This window comes from Saccopteryx bilineata, chromosome 6 (genome assembly GCF_036850765.1).
Source record: "Saccopteryx bilineata isolate mSacBil1 chromosome 6, mSacBil1_pri_phased_curated, whole genome shotgun sequence".
Classification (NCBI taxonomy): Eukaryota; Metazoa; Chordata; class Mammalia; order Chiroptera; family Emballonuridae; genus Saccopteryx; species Saccopteryx bilineata.
In genome coordinates this window covers 168,665,053-168,688,625 of record NC_089495.1, presented here as the reverse complement: position 1 = coordinate 168,688,625, position 23,573 = coordinate 168,665,053, and the positions used below count along the sequence as shown (strand labels likewise).

The 23,573-nt window shown below is 41.4% G+C and overlaps 1 protein-coding gene across 1 annotated transcript; it reads right to left on the bottom strand.

The window, feature by feature from the left end:
- Nucleotides 1-121: 121 nt before the first annotated feature.
- CRNKL1 (crooked neck pre-mRNA splicing factor 1) lies at nt 122-23,542 on the bottom strand. Its single transcript, XM_066237032.1, has 14 exons — nt 23,403-23,542; nt 21,322-21,474; nt 19,556-19,647; nt 18,477-18,635; nt 16,639-16,805; nt 14,561-14,739; nt 12,637-12,807; nt 6,442-6,633; nt 5,684-5,743; nt 4,904-4,984; nt 3,905-4,144; nt 2,301-2,402; nt 1,592-1,840; nt 122-401 (listed from the first exon to the last, which is right to left on the bottom strand). The coding sequence occupies exons 1-14, from the start codon at nt 23,451-23,453 to the stop codon at nt 234-236; spliced, it is 2,064 nt and encodes a 687-aa protein (XP_066093129.1). The 5' UTR covers nt 23,454-23,542; the 3' UTR covers nt 122-233.
- Between the last annotated feature and the right edge of the window lie 31 nt (nt 23,543-23,573).

The window sequence follows — 23,573 nt, the reverse complement described above, 5'->3', positions numbered from 1 at the left end:
TAGATTTCCTAACACAGGGACAAAAAAGGGATTCTGTCAAAACCAGCAGTTAAAAAAAATTATTTACAACCTCCTACACCTAACTAGCCCAAGGACATTTAAAAAATAATGAAAAAGTAGCTGCCAAAGATTCGAATCAGTTCATTACCGATGAAACATAAAAAACTTTCAGGAATCACAAGAGTTCCAAACTATTAATTTATAAAAATAATAAAACATCAATATGAACAAGATCAGGATTCACTCTCATCAATGTCCTTATCTGGGTCTTGCTCAGCAGCCTCCTTTTCCTGTTGCTGCTTCTTCCAAAGTTTGGCCATGGCCAGGAGCTTGAGGTTCGGCTGGTTGGCAGCATCCTCTGGAAAGATGTAATCATAATACTCTTCCCAGCCTGCATCGGACTAGGAGAAAAAAGTAAAACAATTAAAAAATAAGCAAACATGGCTGAAATATATTTCAGTTACTTGAAAGTGGAGAGTTTTTGCTGTGAAACCCAGAGTTCATTTTCAGTTTATCTTCGTTTTACAAAAGAACATCAAAGTGTACAAGAGACAGAACAAGGGCCAAGCTATGAAGCAGTTGGATTGGTGTTGCTGCACGTGTAGCCCAGTGAGAGCTACACACTTAAGCACAGCTCCTCGAGTCAGCCAAGATACTTGGTGTCTCTAACTCCATCCTACAGTCTAAGATTTAAAAATCTTAAAGGTTTGCTTAAATATTTACCCAGCAGCAATAGCCATATGACTGTGTAGTTATTCTGAATCCCTGCCTCAACATCCCATCTCCCATGGTCACTGATTTCACTTCTGAAAGTCGCTCTAGCTCCAGCTTCCACCTCTGGCTTTGCTTACAACAGCTTCCTGATAGGGGCTCCTGCAATCTAAGCCCCTCAAGCCCACCTGCAGAAGATGCCAAAGACTGGGTCATGTCATTTTGTGAAGAGACTTCCTACAGCCCATAAACCCTTTCTGGGTTAGGTCCTAGCTAAAAGTTAATTTTCATTTCCCACCATCCTGACTTCCTGCGTAATGCTCCAGAAACATCACACTTTGTAGTTCCTAGAATCAACCAAGAAGCCTTTACCACCTGTTGCATTCTTCACTCGGTTTCCACACTAACCAGACTGCAACTGTCTCCTACCCCGGCTATTTATTCCCATTCTCAGACTATATATGCCACTTAGAAGTACAAATTTCTGGCCCCGGCCGGATGGCTCAGTGGTAGAGCGTCAGCCCGGCGTGTAGATGTCGGGTTTGGTGCCCAGTCAGGGCACGCAGGAGAAGCGACCATCTGCCTTCCCCCCTCACTCTCTTCTCCTGCAGCCATGGCTGTTGTTCCCAGAAAATTGGCCCCGGACGCTGAGGATGGCTTTGGGGAGCCTCCGCCTCAGATGCTAAAAGTAGCTTCTTTGGGCCCCAGATGGGAAGAGCATTGCAGCCTATAGGGGGTTTGCTGGATGGATCCGTCACAGCACATGCAGGAGTCTGTCTCTGCCTACACTCCTCTCAAAAAGAAAAAGTGCAAATTTCTAAGTCAGACGGATTTCTGGCCACTGGACATGAAACGACCAAGCCCAGGGCTCAGCTCTTACCCCGTCGTCGGCCTGGACCTTCCTTCTCTTCTTCACTTTCTCTGGCATCAACTTGTCTACTCTGTCCTTGTCAGACGCAGTTCCAAACTCCTCTTCAAAGCGTCGCCAAGATTCTAGCAGCATAAGTCTCTCTTCCTTTTCTTCACAGTTTCGCATGGTTTTGTTAGCCTCTTCATAAATCTGTCTGCACTTAGCCAAGCTTCCTTCTTTTCCAGAAGACAGCTCAAACTGAGCAAAACTGATCCATACCTTAAAAGAAATATTATCGAACCAAATTAACCACGTCACCCAGAATACAATAATGTAATAATAAAGCTAATTTCCTGTTAAAAACATCTGAACATACTGATGTACTCATTTCTTGTACTCCAAAGACCTTAACATTTACTATATGCTTCAATATACTAATGTTGAAGCAGTCTGTTTCTATATCCAGTTAGATATTTTAAATAGTCTTAAAATCATGAGAATTTAATTTTTTATTATAACCCTATGATACCCAAGTTTTCACAGGCAGGATAAATATTGACCTAGTATATCCTAATACTTCAAAGTCCTCTGAGACTCACAACAGGTTTTCTTTAAAAGCAAGGAAATCATTTAAAATAAATACATTTTTTAAGAAACTTAAAATATAGAAAATTTGGTGTATTTCTTCAGGATTGCCGATTCAAGCAAAATCAAAGACAACCTATAAAGCACAGGATACCTTGACATGTTGTGTCCGTTGTAGCAATCGTCGGTAAAGATTACGCGTTCTTTCCGTTTCTTCCTGCTCAATTTCAAAATCAATGTATGATTTCCACAGCACCTAAGAAAGATAACCTAGGTCAACCTTGAGATTTAAAAAGCAAGATGCCCCTATCCAAAGCACATCTTAACTACCAACCTAGGACATCCAGGAACTTGGGACTTTCATGAATGATTGAAGAACTGATAGCATGTAGATAAAATAATATTAGCATCTGACCAGGTGGTGGCACAGAAGATACAGTGTCGGCCTGGGCTGCTGAGGCCCCAGGCTGGAAACTATGAGGTCACTGGCCTGAGCGCAGGCTCACCAGCTTGAGCATGTAATCCCATGTAATCCCTGGCTTGAGCCCAAAGGTTGTGGTTTGATGCTCAAGGTCACTGGCTTGAAGCCCAAGGTGTCTGACTTGAGCAAGGGGTCACTGGCTTAGGCCGAGTCCCCTGGTCAAGGCACGTATGAGATGCAATCAGTGGACTAAGGTGATACAACTACAAGTTGATACTTCTCTCTCTTCATGACTGTCTCTATTAAAAAATAAACAAATAATATTAGCATTTACAGGCTGCCACAAACTTGGCTAGAATTTTACATTATGAGAAAAAAAGGCCTTGGATTCACTTTTAGATTCTCTTGGAAGTTTTCAAATGCTGAACTTACCAAGAAAATCTGAGACTTGCTAAGTCTCCCAGACAGTCGTGACCCTGCCACATACCGTGAACTTGCGGGAAGAAACAGGCCTTCATTAGCAGCACAGACTGTTTTACCTCCACTCTAAGTTCTTGAGATGTCTGAGTTCAACTCAACAAGCCTTCAGGGAACAGCTGCCTGCCTGTGAAGAGCTCAAGGATGAGCAAGGTGTGGCCTGGACTCCCAGGAGCCGGCAGTCTGAGGAGCTGAGGCCAGCAAAGGAACTAGAAATATGTAAAGCCCTGCCTTAACGCAGTCAGTGGGGCCAGCAAACTATTAAATGAAAGGTCATATTAGTGCGAGGCATAAATGCTGAATGAGTTCGTGGTTCCTGTTAGATTCAATTAGTCCTGGCTGTGGTTTGGTGCCACCTTGTGGCTCAGGCTTAAACTCTGGCGGAGTGATGTTGGGTCCAGTGGAAGGCGGGATCCACCAGTCCAGTAGCAGTAGTAACCTCAGACCATTCTCTGGTTACTTAGAGCCTCTTTGGCTGGCCCAATCCGGACCCAACTGTGCCAGAAGAATCCTGGGATGTGGATGTACAGTCTCCACTTCCATCTTCCCTGATCTCCAGATGGGGATGCCTGCTTGTTTCCTTGACTACCTCATGCCTTTAGCTTCCTGTTTGAAGAAGGGAGGAAGAGAGCCAGTCACCCACCCATTATACCTCAATTCAGCCTGGGTGATGCTGGGCTCTGGTACTCAACTAGAGGGCTGCCACCCCCGCTTTTTTATTGCCCAAACAAGACAGTTCTCATCTGAGTGGAAAAGACTGAGGTTAGATCTTTTTTATGCTCTAACATGAACACTTAAATGGTCATTTAAAGCAATACTGCAGAAGTGTCTAAAAATTATATTCAGCTCAAGAGCCTTACCTCTGGCATGTCTAAGCGTGGCTGGCTGATGGCTAACTCGTAGATGGCACGGGCTCTCTCAATATCGCCAAGGATTGTCTCTAATTCTGCAAATTTAATCCAAGAGGTACAATTTTCAGGTCCAAATTCCAAGAACTTTTCATAAAGCTTCCGGCATCTGTCAAATTCTCGAAGCTGTAGCTCCAATTCTATGTAACCTTTAAATAACTTGTTCTTGGGGCATTTGCCTATGGAAGTTCCCTAGAAAAGAAAATGACCAACTGCTGTGACACCTCAGTGCGTTCAACATGTGCACAGACACCAGCCACCAGAAACTGTCCTCTGCTGAGCAAGAACCTGGAGCGCTACATGAAGGCCCCCTTTCCTTCCGTGCTGCCACACTGTTCATGATGGCTCTGACAAAGGGAAAGGAAACCCTCTGAGTCACTCAGCTGTCAGGTCTTGTGCCCACTGGTCCCTGTTCAGCAGGAGACAGTGTCCCAGAATTACAGACAACTACGTTGGATTTTACTAGTGTCTCAGGATCTCCTAGGGAACATGGATGTCAGATGTATAAAATCTCCTAGAAGTAAAACGAACCCTGCTCTGCTGCCCACACCCAGGGTGAGAGCAGCTTATCAGAGGACATTTGAACACAGTATTGGATCCTATTAAGAAATTTTAGAACAACTGTTAAGAGGGGGGTGTATTTAATATAAGAACTTTACACAGGATCAATCAGACTATTAAAGATCAGATCTGATCTAAGAGCAGATCTTTACACTACAAGGAAAGATCTGCCAACTAGAAGCTATAGTTTCCAATGTTGAAATAGAATAATTTAAGCATCGCCACCTAATTTTTCTTCAAAGACCATGTGTTTCTTAATATGTCTCATTGTTTGAAGGCAGAAAATATTTCTGTTGCTTTCTAGTAGGAAGAGTACAGCTTGTCAGAACTAAGACTTTCATTTCCTCCTCACAGAACTTACTGGGGCATCTTGATCCTTTCTTCACTTACCAAAGCTCTTCTGGCAAATGGTAGATTTTTCTGTCTTATTTCAAATTGTGCATACAGTAACCACATTTTGGCAAATGTGAACTAGAAAACAAAAGCACAACATCTAGCATAAGAGACTCATTAAACTGAGTAAAATTAAATTTGAATTAACAAAAGGCCACAAGCAATTAGTTTTCTCTAAAGTCAGCTAGGACAGATGTATTTTCTTGTTTATAAGAAAACGTGACAGGATTTCTTTCACCAATTACAGAAACCTCTCAGTAATCTACATACTGTGCAGAACTGCATAGCCCTGCAGCCTCTACTTGGGATCCGCTTTGTTTTGTGGGTATGCTTGTGAGTGGGAGAACATGCCATCTCTGCTCTAAGCAGGTAACCAGGCCAGCATCTCCCTTTGCTTCCTGTGCTGGGGAATATGGCACAGATAACGACTCAGCCACTTTCAGAACACACCGGGGTTCACCCTTGCATGCGTATATCCACGCAGCGCTCAACACACACCTGTTCGCTGTTTCCTATGCACAATGCACTCTCTGGTGTGCACCTCCCTCCTTCTCCTCAATCTATTCCAATTACCCATCCTCCTCTGAATTTCTAGTGTTACTCATTTCTCACAGGCTGGCCTCTCACCTAGACTAAACTATTTGCAAAGAGCTGATCTCATTTTTATTTATGTTTTTCATGGTGCCTATCATAATCAATATGATTTCACTGAATTATTTCACAAGTAACAGAAACAGGGTTTTAACTGTTGGAACAGAATACTTAGAGCAAATGTACCTTTTTATGAGGAATTAGTTCCAGAGAGGCTTGATACACTTGTCTTGTTCTCTCAGGATCCTGTAGTAGGATAAGAAGTTTTCACAAAATATTGAAGTCTATTGCTAGACTTCAGACTTATTTTTACTATACTAGTGACAGGTGTACACCCCCAGCACCGAATGTTCACAAGCTACTAGTTTCAAACTCTGATTCCTATTATGATCAAATGTGTGAACTACCTTTGGCCATCAGACTCTGGTTTACACATCACCAACAACACAGCATCTGCACTGAGAGCTTCCCTGTGGAAAGGCTTTTTGCCTGATAGCAGAGAAAAACAAAAACGCTGATGGTCTCAGATCAACTGCAGAAAGTATTTGTCTCTTAGCTTATAACATGAACAATTTCTGAAATCCCGCTTAATCTTTACTGAAAGCAAGGATGTGTAATCCAGCCACATTTCCATTTATGAGAAAATCCAGGAAAATACACTTAATTAAACTAGGGGCTGGTTCATTGATCCCTTTCAAGTTCCAAGTGATCATCCTGTTGTGTCTCAAGGTTTAAAAAACAAAATACAACAAATAAAAGAAAACCCTCACCTGTGTCCACAACAGATACATTTTAGTTTAAATGTTACAGTGCAATAGTTAAGTACATGACTGAAACGGAGGCCTGTAAATACCACTACTGCCCAGCAGCAGGCCTGGAGCACAGGGTGATTGGAGCACAGTGGTGAGGAAATCACCCACAGCGACCACGTAAGCCCTCCCGACCTTTGCCTCCAGCTCCTCGTAGAGAGCGTAGTTGATCCACAGGTAGATGTAGCGCTTCCAGTGTCTCTTCTCCGGAATGGGCGGCACGTTGGCAATTGCTCGTTCGTAGACTTCTCGTACAGTTTCCGCTTCCGCGTCACTTTCCACCAAGCGCAAGTAATCAAACCACGCGTCATAATTGTGTGGATTAGCCTAGAAAGAGAGGAGGTCTAATAAATAAAAACAAAACCAAGAGCCACACTTGCTGGACTATGTGAGCTGAAAGAAGGCACCAGATTGACTTTCTGTATTTAAGCAACTTTTTCTCTAGATTTTACCTGTTATCTCATTAAAAATAAAGCAAACAAAAACCATACACACAGCATTCCTGAAATTTTATAAATAGAAAAAAAATAAGAATACAGTAGTCCCTCTTATCTGCATGGAATGCGTTGCAAGTCCTCCGTGAATGTCCAAAACCACAGATACTACTGAGCCCTGTCTATATACTATGTTATTCCCTATACATACACATTTATGATAAAACTTAAACTACGCTAGAGCTTTAGGGCAATTATAAAGTATAATAAGGGTTACCTGAACACAAGCACTGTGATATTGCCACCCCCAGGTTTATCTGATAACTGAGAGGGCTTAAGTGACTGATAGGTTGGTAGGATACAGTGTGGAGACATTGAACAAAGGGATTATTCATGGTACGAGCAGAACAGGAAGGGATGGCTTGAGAGTGCATCAACAACAGTGCATGATTTAAAACTTGTGAATTATTTATTTTTGAAATTTTCCACTTAACATTTACAGCTGACCACGGATAATTAAAACAGTGGAAAGCAAAACCTCAAAAAAAGGGGGGGGGAGGGCTATAGGACAGAGGACAGATTATTAGTCAGGTGTCCCACAGCAAAGCCCCTTGGCATAACCACTCCAAAGATAGTTATTCAATAATTAGATGTCTATTTTTACAAATGTATTTGTTTATAAATGGGACTATATCATTCTATCTAGATTTAAAACTACAATAGAATTAAACAATGCTCATAACTGTGAAACCTGACTTTTCAATTAACAGTAATTTATCTTTTTTTAAATAAATTAAATTTAATGGGGTGATATTGATCAGTAAGAGTACATAGATTTCAGGTGAACATCCCCATAGCATTTGAATTATTGACTGTGTTGTGTGCTCATCACCCAAAAGTCAAATCATTTTTCATCACTATATTTGTCCCTCATTCCTTCCCTACTCCCACCCCCTCTCCTGGGAACCACTCCACTTTTATCTGTGTCCATGAGTTTCAGTTTTATATCCCACCTATGTGTAAAATCATATAGTTCATAGCTTTTTCTGATTTATTACACTCAGTATAATGTTCTCAGGGTCCATCCCTGTTGTCACAAATGGTAATATATCATCATTTCTCATGGCTGAGTAGTATTCCACTGTATATATGTACCACATCTTCTTTATCCAATTCTCTATCGAGGGACACTTTGGTTGTTTCCATGTCTTGGCCACTGAATAATGCTGAGAACATGGGGCTGCATGTGTCTCTATGTACCAGTGTTTTTGAGTTTTTTTGGTAGATAACCAGTAAAGGGATGCTGGGTCTTATGGTAGTTCTATTCTTCATTTTTTAGAAGTATGTTGTTTAATTTCTGTATTTTTGTGGGTTTCTTTACTTTCTTTTTGCAGTTTAAAGTTCCAATTTCAAAGCCTTATGGTCAGAGAATATGCCTGGTGTAATTTCAATCTTCTTGAATTTGTTGAGGTTAGTTTTGTGGCCAATACGGTCTATTCTTGAGAATGTTCCATGCACACTGGAGAAGAATGTGGAAACTGACATTCTGGGATGAAATGTTCTATAAATGCATATTATGTCAATTTGGTCTAATGCAGGGGTAATCAACCTTTTTATACCTACCACCCACTTTTGTATCTCTGCTAGAAGTAAAATTTTCTAACCACCCACCGGTTCCACAGTAATGGTGATTTATAAAGTAGGGAAGTAACTTTTCTTTATAAAATTTATAAAGCAGTTACAGCAAGTTAAAGCATATAATCATAATTACTTACCAAGTACTTTATGTTGGATTTTCGCTGTTTGGCAGAATAAATCTTTATAAAACAACTTAATATAGTTAAATCTATCTTTTTTTTTTTAATTTATTTTTTACAGAGACAGAGAGTGAGTCAGAGAGAGGGATAGACAGGGACAGACAGACAGTAACGGAGAGAGATGAGAAGCATCAATCATTAGTTTTTCATTGCGTGTTGCAACACCTTAGTTGTTCATTGATTGTTTTCTCATGTGCCTTGATCGCGGGCCTTCAGCAGACTGAGTAACTCCTTGCTGGAGCCAGCGACCTTGGGTTCAAGTTGGTGGGCTCTTTGCTCAAACCAGATGAGCCCGCGCTAGAGCTGGTGACCTCGGGGTCTCGAACCTGGGTCTTCTGCATCCCAGTCCGATGCTCTATCCACTGTGCCACCACCTGGTCAGGCTAAATCTATCTTTTTATTTATACTTTGGTTGCTCCGCTACCACCCACCATGAAAGCTGGAACGCCCACTAGTGGGCGGTAGGGACCAGGTTGACTACCACTGGTCTAATATATCTTTTAAGGCCAATGTTTTTTTAATTGATTTTCTGTTTGGATGATCTAGCTAATGGTGTTGGTGGTGTGTTGAGATCCAAATATTATTATTTTCTTTTTGTTATGTTATGAGATGTCTTACACATTTTTGTGCTCTGAATCGCAGCATATATATTGATAGTAAGAAGTGTGATGTCTTCTTGATATCGTGTCACCTTTATCATTTTGAAATGTCCATCTTGGTTACCTTTGTTGTTTCAAAGTAAGTATTGTCTGATGTAAGTACGGCTACATTTGCTTTTTTTGGGTATTATTTGCTTGGAGAATTGTTTTCCAACCTGTCACTTTGAGTCTGCTTTGGTTCCTGCATCTTAGATATGTTTCCTGAAGGTAGCATATAGCTGGTGTTTTGTTTTCTGATCCAATCAGCTACTCTGTACCTCTTTATTGGTGAGTTCAGTCCATTTGCATTTAGGGTAATTACTGACACAGGAGGATTTCCTATTGCCATTTTATGTTTTGTTTTCTGGTAGGTCTGTGTCTCTTCTATGGGTCATCTCTTGTTTTTGTTAGTTGTTTTTGTTTCATGTTATTCTATGCTTCTTTCTTTTATTTCTTTTTTAAACTATATACTTTAATGTTGTTTTTTTCGTGGTTTGTTACCATCAGGTTGTTGAGAAAAAAAGTTTCATATATGAGTCCTGTCTTATGAGTGTTTCTGTACTCCAGCCTCCTTTGCTGCTGCTCTCTCCTTTAATGTTTTAGTTGTCACAGATTATCCTTGTTTATACTGTAACCCTGTTGGAGCTTTTACTTGCAGTTTTGGGTGGTTGTGTTCTTTGTATCTCACTGAATAACCCCTTCAGTATTTCCTGCAGGTGGGATTTCCTGGTGATAAATTCCCGTAGCTTCTGTATGTCTGGAAAAGTTTCTTTCTCCACACTGGAGCGATAACTCTGATATAATATTCTAGGCTGGTAATTCCTCTCTTTCAGTACTATGAATGTTTGGGTCCACTCTTTTCTGGCTTATAGAATTTCTGCTGAGAAGTCTGATGATAACCTAATGGGCCTTCTTTTATATGTTATGTTGTTCTTTACCCTAGCCACCTTGAGGATTCTTTTTTTGGTACTGATTTTTGACAGTTTTATTACAATGTGTACTGTAGGTGGCCTATTTGGGTTGTGGTAACTTGGTATTGTGTTTGTTTTTTGGATTTGAGGTTCTAACTCTTTCCCTACCTTGGGAAGTATTCATCAATTATTTGTTTGAATAGGCTCTCCATTCCTTCTCCCTCTCTTCTTCTTCTGAAATATACATTATTCTTACATTGCTATTTCTGATAGAGTCAGACAATTTTCATAGAGCTCTCATTTTTTAAAATTATTGAGTTTCTCTCTTCTTTCCTTGTAACGTCTCTAGTTGCCTGTCTTTGATGTCAGATGTCACTGATTCTCTATCTGGGCTGCTCTAGTAGCCAAACTTGCTAGCTCATTTTTCAATTCATGTATTGAGTTCTTCATCTCTGTTTTTAGTTTCAATCTCCTTGGTGAGGTACTAGTTTTATTTTATGAGCTCATTATGTTGCCTATCACTGTTTCCTCTCATCTTGTTGAGTATTTTCAGAACCTCAATTTGAATTTTCTATTGTTTAACTCCAAGGTTTCCATATGATTGAGATTGCTTCCCAGAGATTTTTCATCTTCTTTCTGAACTGTGTCGCTTTCTTGAGCAGCCATGGTATTTGTTTTTTTCTTGCCTTTGGGAATTTGAGAGTGGTAATAAGAAATCAAGCAAAACAAAACAATGAAAAAGATAAAAATAAAATAAAAAAGAGAAAAACAACAAAGAACAAAACCCAAAAAATAATCAAGAACAAAATAACAACAACAAAGAAAAACCCAAGAAAAAGGGAAAATTAGAAGAAACCTGTCCCCAAACACCCAAGCAAAAAGAGGTGTTCCATACTTTTTCCAGTAGGTGACACTGGATTACAAGCTCTAGCTCTTTGAAATTCCCAGGCTGGCCTCTTCTGAGAAGCTGCTATCACAGTGATGAAGGCAGGGCTGCAGTTGATGAGTGATGTTTACAGCTTCAGCAACAGCACACCTCTGGGAGCTCCTCCCTGCATCTCAACAGACCAGTGGACCAGGCACACAGCACCTCTGTTCTTAGGAGACAGAGTGGCTATGGAGTACTAGCTCTGGGATATGTCTCTACCACTCTCCATATGCACAAGGGGAGGGAGGCCAGATCTGAAAGGCCCGGGGATCGCACTTTCATTTTCTGTCTCTGTGCCAAGTGTGGACTGCTGGCAAACCGTGGGAACACTGGTGGGGACCCCACGCTCTACCACTTTGGGTATCTTCTTTTTTGTTGTTTTATTGAGAGGCAGGGAGGCAGACAGACAAGACTTCCACATGCACCCCAACCAGGATCCACCCAGCAAGCCTCCTACAGGGCAATGCTCTGCCCATCTGGGGCCACTGCTCCGTTGTTTGGCAACCAAGCTATTTTAGCGCTTAAGGCAAGTCCACGGAACATCCTCAGCACCTGGGGCCAACTTGCTCAAACCTTTGGAGCCATGACTAGGGAAGGAGAGAGAGAGAAAGAAACAGGGGGAGGGGTGGAGAAGCAGATGGTTGCTTCTCCTATGTTCCCTGACCAGGAATTGGAACCTGAGACTTCCACATGCTGAGCCGACACTCTATCCACTGAGTCAACTGGCCAGGGTGAGTATCTTCTCAAATTCCCCCCAATCTCTCTGCTCCTCCCAGCAGAAGGAGCCCCAGTCACTCTGTGTTTCTCTTCTCTCCAGAGTTCTGGCAGACAGAAATCCAGACAGTCTGGGTTTCTCTACTCTCCAGTACCAAGGGTGAGTGAGTCTTATCTTCCAACCCCTTTCTCAACCCTTCCCACCTTTATACCATTTGCTGAGCGGATCTTTCAGGCAAACCTGTGAGTCCAGGCTGGGTTCCTTCGCTAAGTTATAGCTGTTCAAGTTATTGAAATTTCAAGGAGAAATCAAGGGTATCTCTCATGCCACCATTACTCTGAAATCTATTTCCTCACCCCAATATTAGTTTATCTTGAACATATCTTGCTGACCTCATTTAACACTAGACTTTGCCCTTTGTACATATCTTGAAAATACTACTGTCTTTAAGTTCAAATCAAAATAGTACATTACAGGTAAAAAAAAATAAGAAAAGAAGCATATCTACAATACAACTTTCATTCAAGCAGTTAAACTAAAAGGTAATATATAAAAACTGGGTTTTTTGGAGGTTTTTTTTGGATCAATCCTTGCCTCTGCCACCTTCTTTCAAAAATAAGCTCAAATGAATTCCAGATTTATTTTGCTCAATTTCTACAGCACCCAATCAGCAATCTAAGTGACTTTCAACAGATGAGAGGCAGAGCAAGTCCAAGTGTTGTTTCCTTGCCTTTCCTGTCAGTCTCGATTATTCTCAGCTGTCTGGAGTAGCTGCTCATTTACTGCAAACACATCGACAGCATGATCTCTGGCAGCCCCAACTCACTATTATGCACTTTATAAGTAAGGCCAGTGCACCTTACTTATGTGTACACACGAACACTCACCTTCACTTCTTCTTCATACTGGAATCTCCGTTTGCTCACAATGATGTCCTCAATACCTCGCCGATCACCAAACTTCTTCTCAAAGATGGTATAATTTTTAAAGAGTTCTTGAGCCTCTTGTTTTGAAATTCTATCCAGGGCATACTTGTAGATCACTCGTACCCTTTCAAACTAAAAGCAGACAAGGTGATTTTATTTGCCGTTAACATAATGTTCTCATTTTAGTCATGGCTATGAAAGTAGTTATGACTTAAAAAATTACTTGTCAGATTTTGAGGCCTCAGAATGCCCAACATGAGATTCTCTGCCTCCTTTTTGAGGAGGTATGTCAGTAGGAAGGGCAGATACTCCCTTTTGAGCTCCACAGTTAACACTGTCTACCTAACTCTGCCAGCTGGGTGTTATCTGTATATCTCAGAATAAAAGACCCCAAACTGATCTCCTGTTTCTTTCTACCATCCCCAGTTTTTCCCAGTCTTCCCAATCTTGATGAAGCATACCTGCTGTCACACACTTGCTCAAGCTCAAACGTGCTGGAGCGCTCCCTGACTTCTGTCCTTCCATCCCCTACATTTGCTGCCTCAAGCATCCCCTCAAGTCCTGCCATTTCTACCCTTTCAACATAGATTCACTTGTCCTTGACCCGCTGCCAACCTATCCCCATTTCTTCCTTGGACCATTTCAAAAGTCTCCTCTCTTCCACTTTTGTTACCCTCCCCCAATACAACCTCCACAAATTACCCAGAAGCTTTCCTTACAATAGAAATTATATACTGTGAGAAACTACAAGTGGCAAAGCTCTTGTAGCTTGAGGCCTAGCAAAAGGCTAAGTTCTCACCCCCACACCTCCATATTGGCTATGAAGCTGAGTATTTGCACTCATCCCAACCCCCCACCTCACTTGCTGGGTTAAGTTGCTAAAGGCTAAGTTTTTCTCCACACCTTCATGTTAGCTGTCATGCTGGATTGTTTCTACTTGTCCTATCCTCCATGTCCCTTGGAAAGACTGGAGGCAGTTTTCTTTTTATTCTTTATTTTGTGAAATTAAGATGTTATGCAGGGTGGAGGGTTTTTCTGCACTTAGGAGAATTCTTGGTTTGCCTTGGAAATGTGACTTTGTTTTAATGATCTCTTTGATTTGCTAATGACTTCACTCTGCCTTACAAATAAAGCAGGTTTGGGGTGGAGAGCTCTCTCTCTGACTTGCCATCAGCTTGGAGAGGCTTCTCTATCCCATCCTATTTCTCTTTATTTTCTTCATTCCGCATCGTTCTCCCTCAGGACCTGGAATTACTAGCTGTGCTGGTTCGCGGCAATATACTACCAACATTTTTACTTGCTAGAATCCTTTACTACTTCCCACTACCCTTAGACTAGAATCTGAACTCCCTGCTATGACTGTGTGAGACCTTGCATTCGGACCTCAGCCTACATCTCTCAATTCTGTATTATTTGAGCTACCTTAAACCTTAAGGCTTAAGGGATTACTTTCCATATATGCTATGGAAAAAAAGAACTGACTTACTTGTAGGACAATCTGTTTTCATTTCAAATTCTATTTTCTGCATTGAGGGCTCTGGGCTTTTTGTTTCCCAGGTATATTACCTGTAAAACCCTTTAATCAGTATACCAAGTGACTCGCTTTCAGTTTATAAATAATATTCTCACTCCAGATTTAAAGGCTTCCTTTTCAAGCAAAGCACAACAAAAATTAAGACAGTTATGACACACTCTATAATCACTCAGCTCCCAATCTGCAGCTTAGCGACAAATTATGCTATTTTCTTTGAGAGATTATGTTTTTGTATTTTGAAAACATTTTCTGTAATGCTAAGTGAATAAAAAAATGGAAGTGAACTTGATGTGCACAAGAAATATGTTTTTCTAAGCTGTTCTGCAATGTAATTGGGTGAAATTTACTTACTTCTTTCTGATTTTCTTCAAATTTGGCAAAGGCAACATAAAGGTGTTCATCCATATGTTCATCTCCAAAGAATTCGACAGCTCTCTCATACACTTTCCGTGCGTGGGCAAAATAGCCATGTTTTTCTTCAAAGCGGGCATACTTGATCCAGTTCTTAACATCAGGGTGCACAAGTACAAGTGCCAGGGAATTAAAGAAATACCAGCAGGACAATGTGGCTTAAAAAAACCCAAATTGATACCAAAACCCACAACAACACAAGTTACCACTATGGGGGTAATAAAACATGTACGAAGGTGGAGAATCATAACCTGACCACTGTGAGGGAGCTGTTTCTCCTGTGCTTATTCACTACGTTAGTGGTGGTACAAGTAAAAGTTTGCAGCCATGCAAAGGTGAACCCTGGTTACTCTCCTGTGATCTGGACAAATCATTTAACTTGTCTAAGCCTGTTTTATCATCTGTAAACAGAGAAAAATAATACTGACCTCACTGGATGACTGCTGTCTCTAAATGAGAAAAATGTGTGTAAAGCTCTTAGCAGTTTCTGGTCAAAAGAAGGTGCTCAATACATTGAAGCTACTCTTCTATCTTCTTAGTAGCATTAGTATTTGAGTGAGTGATTAAGAAAAAATAAGTTACAAAAAGAAAACATAACTAGAGTGAAAAGAGAAAGTTCTGAATTACCATATTATTTTTTAATAGGATATATCTATTTTCGATCTTTCTTCCTTGAAGAAATTATCTATTTCCATCAGTAAAACATTCAGGTATGGCAGTGATATTAAGAGCATTGGCTCTAATGCTGCACCTGGGATCCAATCCAATCTCCATCACTACCTGAGAGGCCTTGCTCAAGCTATTTAATCTCTCATGCCTCAGTTTCCCTAAAGAACAGAGCAGTTCTTGTATCACAGGGTTGTCTTGAGGATTAAATTACAATATTTGTAAAGTGCTTAGAAAAATGACTGACACATAGCAAGTGCTATAAAAGCTTTGTTAAACTAATACTATTAAAATGAGTAGATGTCATTAAGATCCTAAAATTGCATAATAAAGTTGATTCTAACTACTTGTGTTAGTTATGTCCTATGAAGTCACTGTGACCACTTAATTAGCAAATACCAAATCACTACCCTTAGAGGAAATATGTATATGAAGATCTCATATAGTTTATAACCTTAAACCCTAAAAACAACTAATCCTTAGATTTTATTTTTGCTATTTTTTAAGAGAAAACAAGGTTGAGAAATATTAAGTGACTTGCCACAGGTTTCCCAAAGCCAGAACCAGAGCAGGGGTTCCAGTACACATGCCAGGGCTTCCCACACTACTGTGCCACCTGGTCCCGTTCAGCCCATCTCCATCCTCTCATCTCTTCTGTGTCACAGCAGAGATACAAGGCAGACTGTCACCTCCGCGGGGATCACATGCCTTCCTTGAGTGACTCAAAATTTTCATCACCCTGTGCTTATGTGCAAGTGATTGTGAAAGTGCCACAAATACTGATTTTGGGGTTATAAATTTTAGCAAGTAGGAGAATTCACAAATATAGAAACAGTGAATAATGAGATTGACAACTTCTGCTGCTAAGACTGCTTTCATATGTTACTGTCTAATCCTTACCATGAGCCCATAGGACAAATCTTTCTTCTTGTTTTAAAGACGAGGACACCAAGGCTCAAAGGAATTAATTCACTGGGATCACATCACTAGTAAACAGTAAACCTTTGGATGGACTCTAGTAATGGTGCCAATGACCAACTTAAAGCCTAGAAAAACAGGACTGGCCATAGCAGCCAGGGCCTTATTGTGTCATTTTCCACAAGGAAACGTAGCATTATTGCCAAAATACAAAAAAACCAATCTCACTGGAAAAGATTCAAACAATTACCCAGGCCACAAGCTTTTTCCCTGACCAATCTATGTTCCCAGAAAGTATATGAAGCAGCAGATCAAATTTGCATCCTTAACTTCTGGGCCAACATCAATGACTGTCCTGACCATGACTACCTCTCCAGGGGAGGAGCAACACCCAGGACAACAATGGCACCACTCAGACCTCGGCCAAAGGATATATCGTTCGTAGATGGTGCGGGCCCGATCCACCTCTTTGTACCGCAGCTCAAAGTTGATGTAGGAGTGCCAGGCTTGCTCCTCGGGCTGCCATTCCATCCAGCGCTCAAACACCTGCCGGGCCCCAGCAATGTTCCCCAGCATCTCCTCCATGTACGTGTATTTGTACCTTTAATAAAATCACTCAGTCAGATTTAGGTGGCTGAACAAAGAAACAAGACCCGTACACGTGCTGTCTGTCTACAGGAGACTTGCTTCAAACCGAAAGATACACAGAGGCTGATAGTTCATAAAAATGAAAACAAAAAAAGAAAAGTTGGGTTAGCAATACCTATACCAGACAAAACAGACTTTAAAACAAAGACTATATCAAGAGATAAAGGACCCAGCAATTTCAATTCCAGGTATTGATCTGAAGAAACCCAAAAAACTAATTCGAAAAGACATGCATCATATTCATAGCAGCATATTTACAATAGCCAGGATATAGAAGCAACCTAAGTGTTCACCAGCAGAAGAATGGACAAAGAAGATGTGGTACATATATATATACAATAGAATATGATTCAGCCTAAAAAACAATGAAATCTTTCCACTTGCGACAATTATGAATAACCTAGAGGATATTTTGTGCTGAGTGAAGTAAGTTAAGACAGAGAAAGATAAATATTATGTGATTTCACATACATGCCGAAGCAAAGAACAAAATAAATGAACAAACAAAACAGAAGCAGACTCACAGATACAGAGAACATTTTGAGGGTTAGCAGAAGAAAGGGAGATCGGAGGGCTGGGTGAAAGAGGTGAGGGGGTTAAGAAGTAGAAAGTGGTAGTTAACAGAATAGTCACGAGAATGTACAGTACAGCACAGGGAATATAGTCAGTAATACATTACAGTAGTTATTATAAATTATGGTACTATTAATAAGACAGTAACAAGATTTATAGGGGTGATCACTCCATAAGTTACATAAATGTCTAATCACTATGTTGTACACCTGAAACTAATAAAATATTTTATGTCAACTGCAACTTAAAAATAAAAATTTATTTTAAAAAAATGACTTAGGGCAAAAATGTTCTTTGGCAGTTTGACCAGTAGTCGTACAGTGGATAGAGTATTGACCTGGGCCATTGAGGTCCCAAGTTTGAAACCCAGAAATCACCAGCTTGAGCGTGGGCTCATCCAGCTTCAGTTTGGGCTCACCAGCTTGAGCATAGGGTTGCCAGCTTGAGTGTGGAATCATAGACAAGATCTCCTGGTTGCTGGCTTGAGCCCAAAGGTCACTGGATTAAAGCCCACCAAGGTTGCTAGCTTGAGCCCAAGGTCGCTGGCTTGAGCCAGGGGGTCACTGGCTTGGCTGGAGCCTGCTGGTGAAGGCACATATGAGAGCAGTCAATAAGCAACAACTAAGGTGCTGCAATTACGAGTTGTTGCTTCTCATCTCTCTCCCTTCCTGTCTCTCATTTAAAAAAAAATAAAAAGTCCTTTCACAATTTCTAGTTCTGATTTTAAGACTGTATTTTCCCTAAAAGTTAAATCGAATATGTTTTCTTATTAAAATATAAGCCTGAAAGTGATGAAACATTAGAAAAAAATAAATTTTTCTTAAAAATTGTTTATTTCAACATGAACTTTCTTATGCATAAAAGATTTCAATCTCAATTTTAGTTCTGATTACACAGCTATTACATATTATGATATAACAGACTATAGGACCTTCAAAAGCACTTATACATAAATATGTAAGACTGTATACACCTACATGATTACCACTCTGTCAATGAAATGTAGAACCTTTTTGGCCTATGACAAGCCACTTCACTAGCTCAGACTCACCAGAACTGGTTGACCCGAGGCAGCATGGTAATGGCCCGGTCCCAGATATTCCGGGCATGGTTGACCTGGCGATTCTTCATCTCCATTTCTGCATACTTCAGCCAGAGGGTAATATTTCGATAGTCCACATCTAAGGCACGTTCGTATATGGATCGAGCCCTTACGAGGCAAGATTTGGAGAGCATTAAAAGCAGTACATACACCACACATAGCAACTATTTCAAAGCATCTACAGTGCCCTGCTATTTTATCAGGTGTCCACTGCGAGCCCAGTTCTGTGCATAAAAAGGTGAAAAGATAGGATACCATTCTCAGGAACCTTACAAGGACTTAGAGAAAGATACACATGCATGTAATTACAATGCAATAAAGCAGATGAAAGAAAGAAAAATGTCTGGTGGAAAAGGTTGAGCAGCAGCCTAACTCCAGAGGTGAAGGTGCGTGGGGAGTGGTGTCCACCCCAGGCAGAGAGAACAGCCGGTGTCACTGTAAGGAGACGTGATGGGTTCAGGGAGAGGCAAGTGTGCAGGCACAGTGGGGGCAGGGGGTGCTGGGACAGTGCAAAAACCGAACATAATTTTAATCTTACTGGCCACTGGTTCTCAGTGCAATAATTCCTATTTTAAAACTCCTAATACAGAGAAAGCAGATGAAACCGCACTTCTCTGGCTGTAGAATGTGTGTGGGTCTGAGACTCACCTGTGCAGCCTCCTGCTCTGCTCTCCCTAGGACTAGCCTACCACGGAGCCCCTGAAAGGAACCCCAGACTTCTATGAAACACACTTTGAAAGTTACTAACAGAGCCTGGCCTGCGGTGGCACAGTGAATAAAGCATTGACCTAGAACACTGAGGTTGCTGGTTCAAAGCTCCAGGCTTGCCCGGTCAATGCAACATCTGGGCGAGTTGATGCTTCCCACTCCTCACCCCTGCCTGTCTTTCTCTCTCTCTCAAAAATCAATCAATAAAAAAAAAAAAAAGAAAATTATTAACAGAGACACAATCTTTTACTTGTACTTCAAATTTATTTTTGTATGTTAATTTATGACATCTTTGTACTTTGCATGCTCAGCAATTTTACCTTTGTATCTCCTTTAGACTCTCCTCCCATCGTGCGTACTTGATCCAGTTACTAATCACAGTCCTGTTTTTCCTGATGTTATCTTCAAAAGTCTAGGAAGGCAAAACGGGGCAAATTAGAGAGAAAATAACTAAAAATGGTATCATCCTTTGTCTATTAATCCTATGCTAAAAAGTTTACTTACTCATTTTGTTCTTATTTAAGAGAAATAACGTCCTGGAATCCTTAAGAAATAAGAAACTCACGAAGACAGTTACAATCACAGGTGTTTCTTGAAAGTCTTACATGCAAACAAGAGGAAAACTTTAGACATAAAGAATTATTAACAGAATTGTTGATATTCTCTCTTATTGCCCATATCAACTTATACTGTAGTATACTCTACTTCAGGGGTCCCCAAACTTTTTCCACAGGGGGTCAATTCACTGTCCCTCAGACTGTTGGAGGGCCGGACTATAAAAAAAACTATGAACAAATCCCTATGCACACAGCACATATCTTATTTTAAAGTAAAAAAAACAAAACAGGAACAAATACAATATTTAAAATAAAGAACAAGTAAATTTAAATCAACAAACTGACCAGTATTTCAATGGGAACTACGGGCCTGCTTTTGGCTAATGAGATGGTCAATGTGCTCCTCTCACTGACCACCAATGAAAGAGGTGCCCCTTCCGGAAGTGCGGTGGGGGCCGGATAAATGGCCTCCGGGGGCCGCATGTGGCCCGCTGGCCATAGTTTGGGGACCCCTGCTCTACTTGCTCCTAATAAGAAACACATCTTTGACCAAATCTTTTTTGGTAATGTCATAGAATTTCATACATAACTCACTGAGGATAACTGATAAATAGATACAACAGAATCAGTTTAAATTAATCCCATGTTCTAGAGTGAGAACGTCAGGTCAGATCCACAGGCCTCTCTTGGTTCTTTCCACGTCTTAACTTCTCACACAGGGGCTGTACCAACAGACGCTGTTGGGTAAACAATTTGTAACAGGTTTGCTGGCCTGCATTTTGCCTAACTGTTGCCTCCGTGCGGTGCAGCACCGTGTGTGCAGTCCGTGAAAGGCTGTGGGTGCTTGCTCTCAGGGCAGCAGACTGCAGGTTGCAGATTGCCTGCCTCCATGGGGAGGGGCGACTGTTTGCTGGAGAAGGGTTTTTCCCCCCAGCCTGTTTGCTGTAGAGTCTAGAGAGAGAGAGGCAGTGCTGAGGGGCGTGGGAGCCCTGAGATTTTGGCCCGGCCTGTTTGGCTGGGGAGCCCTGTTTTGATGGGGGCCTCTGAGTCCAGAGAGAGAAAGCAAAGGAGTCTTCCCTGTTTGCTCGTCGGCCGTTACAAGACTTTAATAAACGGAATGGTCCACCATTTTCTGGCTCCACTGTTCCTTTACCATGAGAACCTGCATGGCCATGGTGGTGGCCACTGTCCGTATAGATGACGCACATAACACAGTCTCGCTAAGTCCACCCCTCTCCCAGCTGTCAGCTGTTCCCCGTTAAACTTCTACCTATCTCTGGCTGTGCACCAAAAATTATGTCTCAGGTGGACTTAATTTCTTTATACTCTAAAATAGACAACTAACAACATATTTCATAAAGTTCAACAAAATGCAGTTATCTGGTAACCAGAAGTTATATATATTATTTATGTGACTAGAAACACGAACCCGTTCTCATCCTCTAGTTTATCCACAACGAGGGCTTTCCAAACTCTGACCTGGAAATCCTGCACCATACTGACACCCTGAAGACACTGCCCAGACTGACCTTCCTTTTCCTCAGCTTGTAATCATTTAACTCTTCTTCATCTGTAATCTTCTGCTGAGGCGGAGGCGGAAGAAGCTCAAGTTCTCTTTCTTTAGCTTCTCTCAGGAGCTGTTCAGCAGTTATCTGTACCTCAGCCGGGGCTTTGTTTTTTACCTTTTAAGACAAGACATTTCTATTTGTAGTAGACGCTATTCACATAAGGTTTAAGAAACAAACATTTTTAGAAAAAAAAAAAAAGAAACAAACATTTTTAGGATGTGAGCTTCATATGTATTCCGAGATGCCCTCTTTGTATGCCATGTTCCCATTTCTCTGTGCAACTAAACAGCAACAAAATATGTTTTCTCCCTTATGCATGTATCTATTAACATAGGTAAAAGTCTCAAGCGAAAAAGCAGCAAAAAATAAGCAAATTTTCCTTTTAGGTTTGTAGAATAAAAAATGTTGAGGCCGCCCAGGTAAAACCCTCATCATGGGTTTTATCAAGATGTATATCATATCTTATCCCACATTAAAATCTCTATTTATATTATTCTTTAACTTAGGCCCCAGGTGGATGACAATGCCCGAGGAGGGTAAGTGCATTTGTTTTTTCACAGCATTTCAAGTCAAAGACAATAATCAGTAAGTTGCCATCATTAGACTCTAAGCTTCTTGAGGCCTTACAGCTGTGCAGTCCAACATGGTAGCTATGAGCCACATGCAGTCCAAATTCAGATGGGCTTGAAGTGTAAAATACACAATGGACTTTGAAGACTTAGTATGAAAAATGAATAAACTATCTAATTAATTTTTTATATTGATTACATGCTGAAATGACAATATCTTGGATACACTCAGTTATTAAAGAAAATATACATTTAAAATCAATGCACATCGCCCTGGCTTGGAGAGCATCATGTAGAAGAGCAGAGGTTACTGGTCAGGCACATACAGGAACCGATCGATGCTCCTGTCTCTCTCTCTCTCACCCTTTCTCTCTAAAATCAATAATAAAAAAAGCAGCAAAAAATTAAGGTCACGTGTTTTGACTTTTTTACAGTAGTAATGAGAAAACTTAAATTACCTCTGTGGTTCACATTATTTCTCCTGGACCAGTGGTGCCCGATAAAAAGTTTATGGAATGGGCCTGACCAGGCGGTGGTGCAGTGGATAGATCGTCGGACTGGGACGCTGAGGACCCAGGTTCGAGACCTCAAGGTTGCCAGCTTGAGCGCGGGCTCATCGGGTTTGAGCAAAAGCTCACCAGCTTGGACCCAAGGTCGCTGGCTTGAGCAAGGGGTCACTCAGTCTGCTGAAGGCCCATGGTCAAGGCACATATGAGAAAGCAATCAATGAACAACTAAGGAACCGCAACGAAGAATTGATGTTTCTCATCTCTCTCCCTTCCTGTCTGTCTGTCCCTCTCTATGACTCTGTCTCTGCCACACACACACAAAGTTTATGGAATGGAATGGTAAGAAATACTGATTATGCAGTGCTTTGAAATGATGGTGATAATAATAATAGCTCATACCTAATAAGCATTAAGTACCAGACACTGTGCTCTATATTTCCTATGCATTATCTCTGGAAGTCACCTATGGACATGTGATGAACTGGAGAGTCATCTGGGCTGAAGGAACGGACTGTAGGAGAGTACCTGTAAAGGCTTACATACTTAATACTTATCGGCCACCCTTGGGAGTATCATGTTTCAAATTTATTGTTTAATTAACTTAAATTATACCACAACACAACTGTTGTCATCTTGCCACTCTCAGCTGGGCTAAATCCTATTCAGCCTTCCAGTGTCAGCTTAAATGAAACTTCTTCAGCAGAATCGACCTGCAGACCCTCTCACATAACCCGGCCTGGCTGTATCTCTGCTGAGGGACCCCTCTCCTGCCCAAGAACATCTTCCCGGAACGAAGGCCACGCCGACGCGAGGACAGGAGGCTGCGCCCCACTACCGGCTGTCCCGCCCCCTTCTGATCACACTCGGCCCCGCACGGCGTGGCCCTGTCCCCGGGACAACACTCTCCCGCCTCAGGTACCACGGGGGTCTGGCGTGAGCCCTCTCCCCACTCACTATCACCTACCTTGGCCACTTTGGGAATTCTCTGCTTCCCGGCCGCAGTGGAGGCCGCCATGGCTGCAGCAGAACACCTCCCGTGAACCTGAAACCCAAGAAGCCGACCAAAGGCTCGCGAATACCGCAAAACTTTCTGACAACAGGACGGATGCCGGAAGCGGAAGCGAAACTGGCTTTG

Coding starts and splice junctions, on each gene's coding strand:
- CRNKL1 (XM_066237032.1), bottom strand. CDS start 23,453: ATGGCGGCCTCCACTGCGGCCGGGAAGCAGAGAATTCCCAAAGTGGCC. Junction 16,806..18,476: donor CCTCGGGTCAACCAGTTCTG/GTGAGTCTGAGC, acceptor ATTTTATTAAAG/GTACAAATACACGTACATGG. Junction 14,740..16,638: donor CCGCACCATCTACGAACGAT/ATATCCTTTGGC, acceptor ATTCCCTGGCAC/TTGTACTTGTGCACCCTGAT.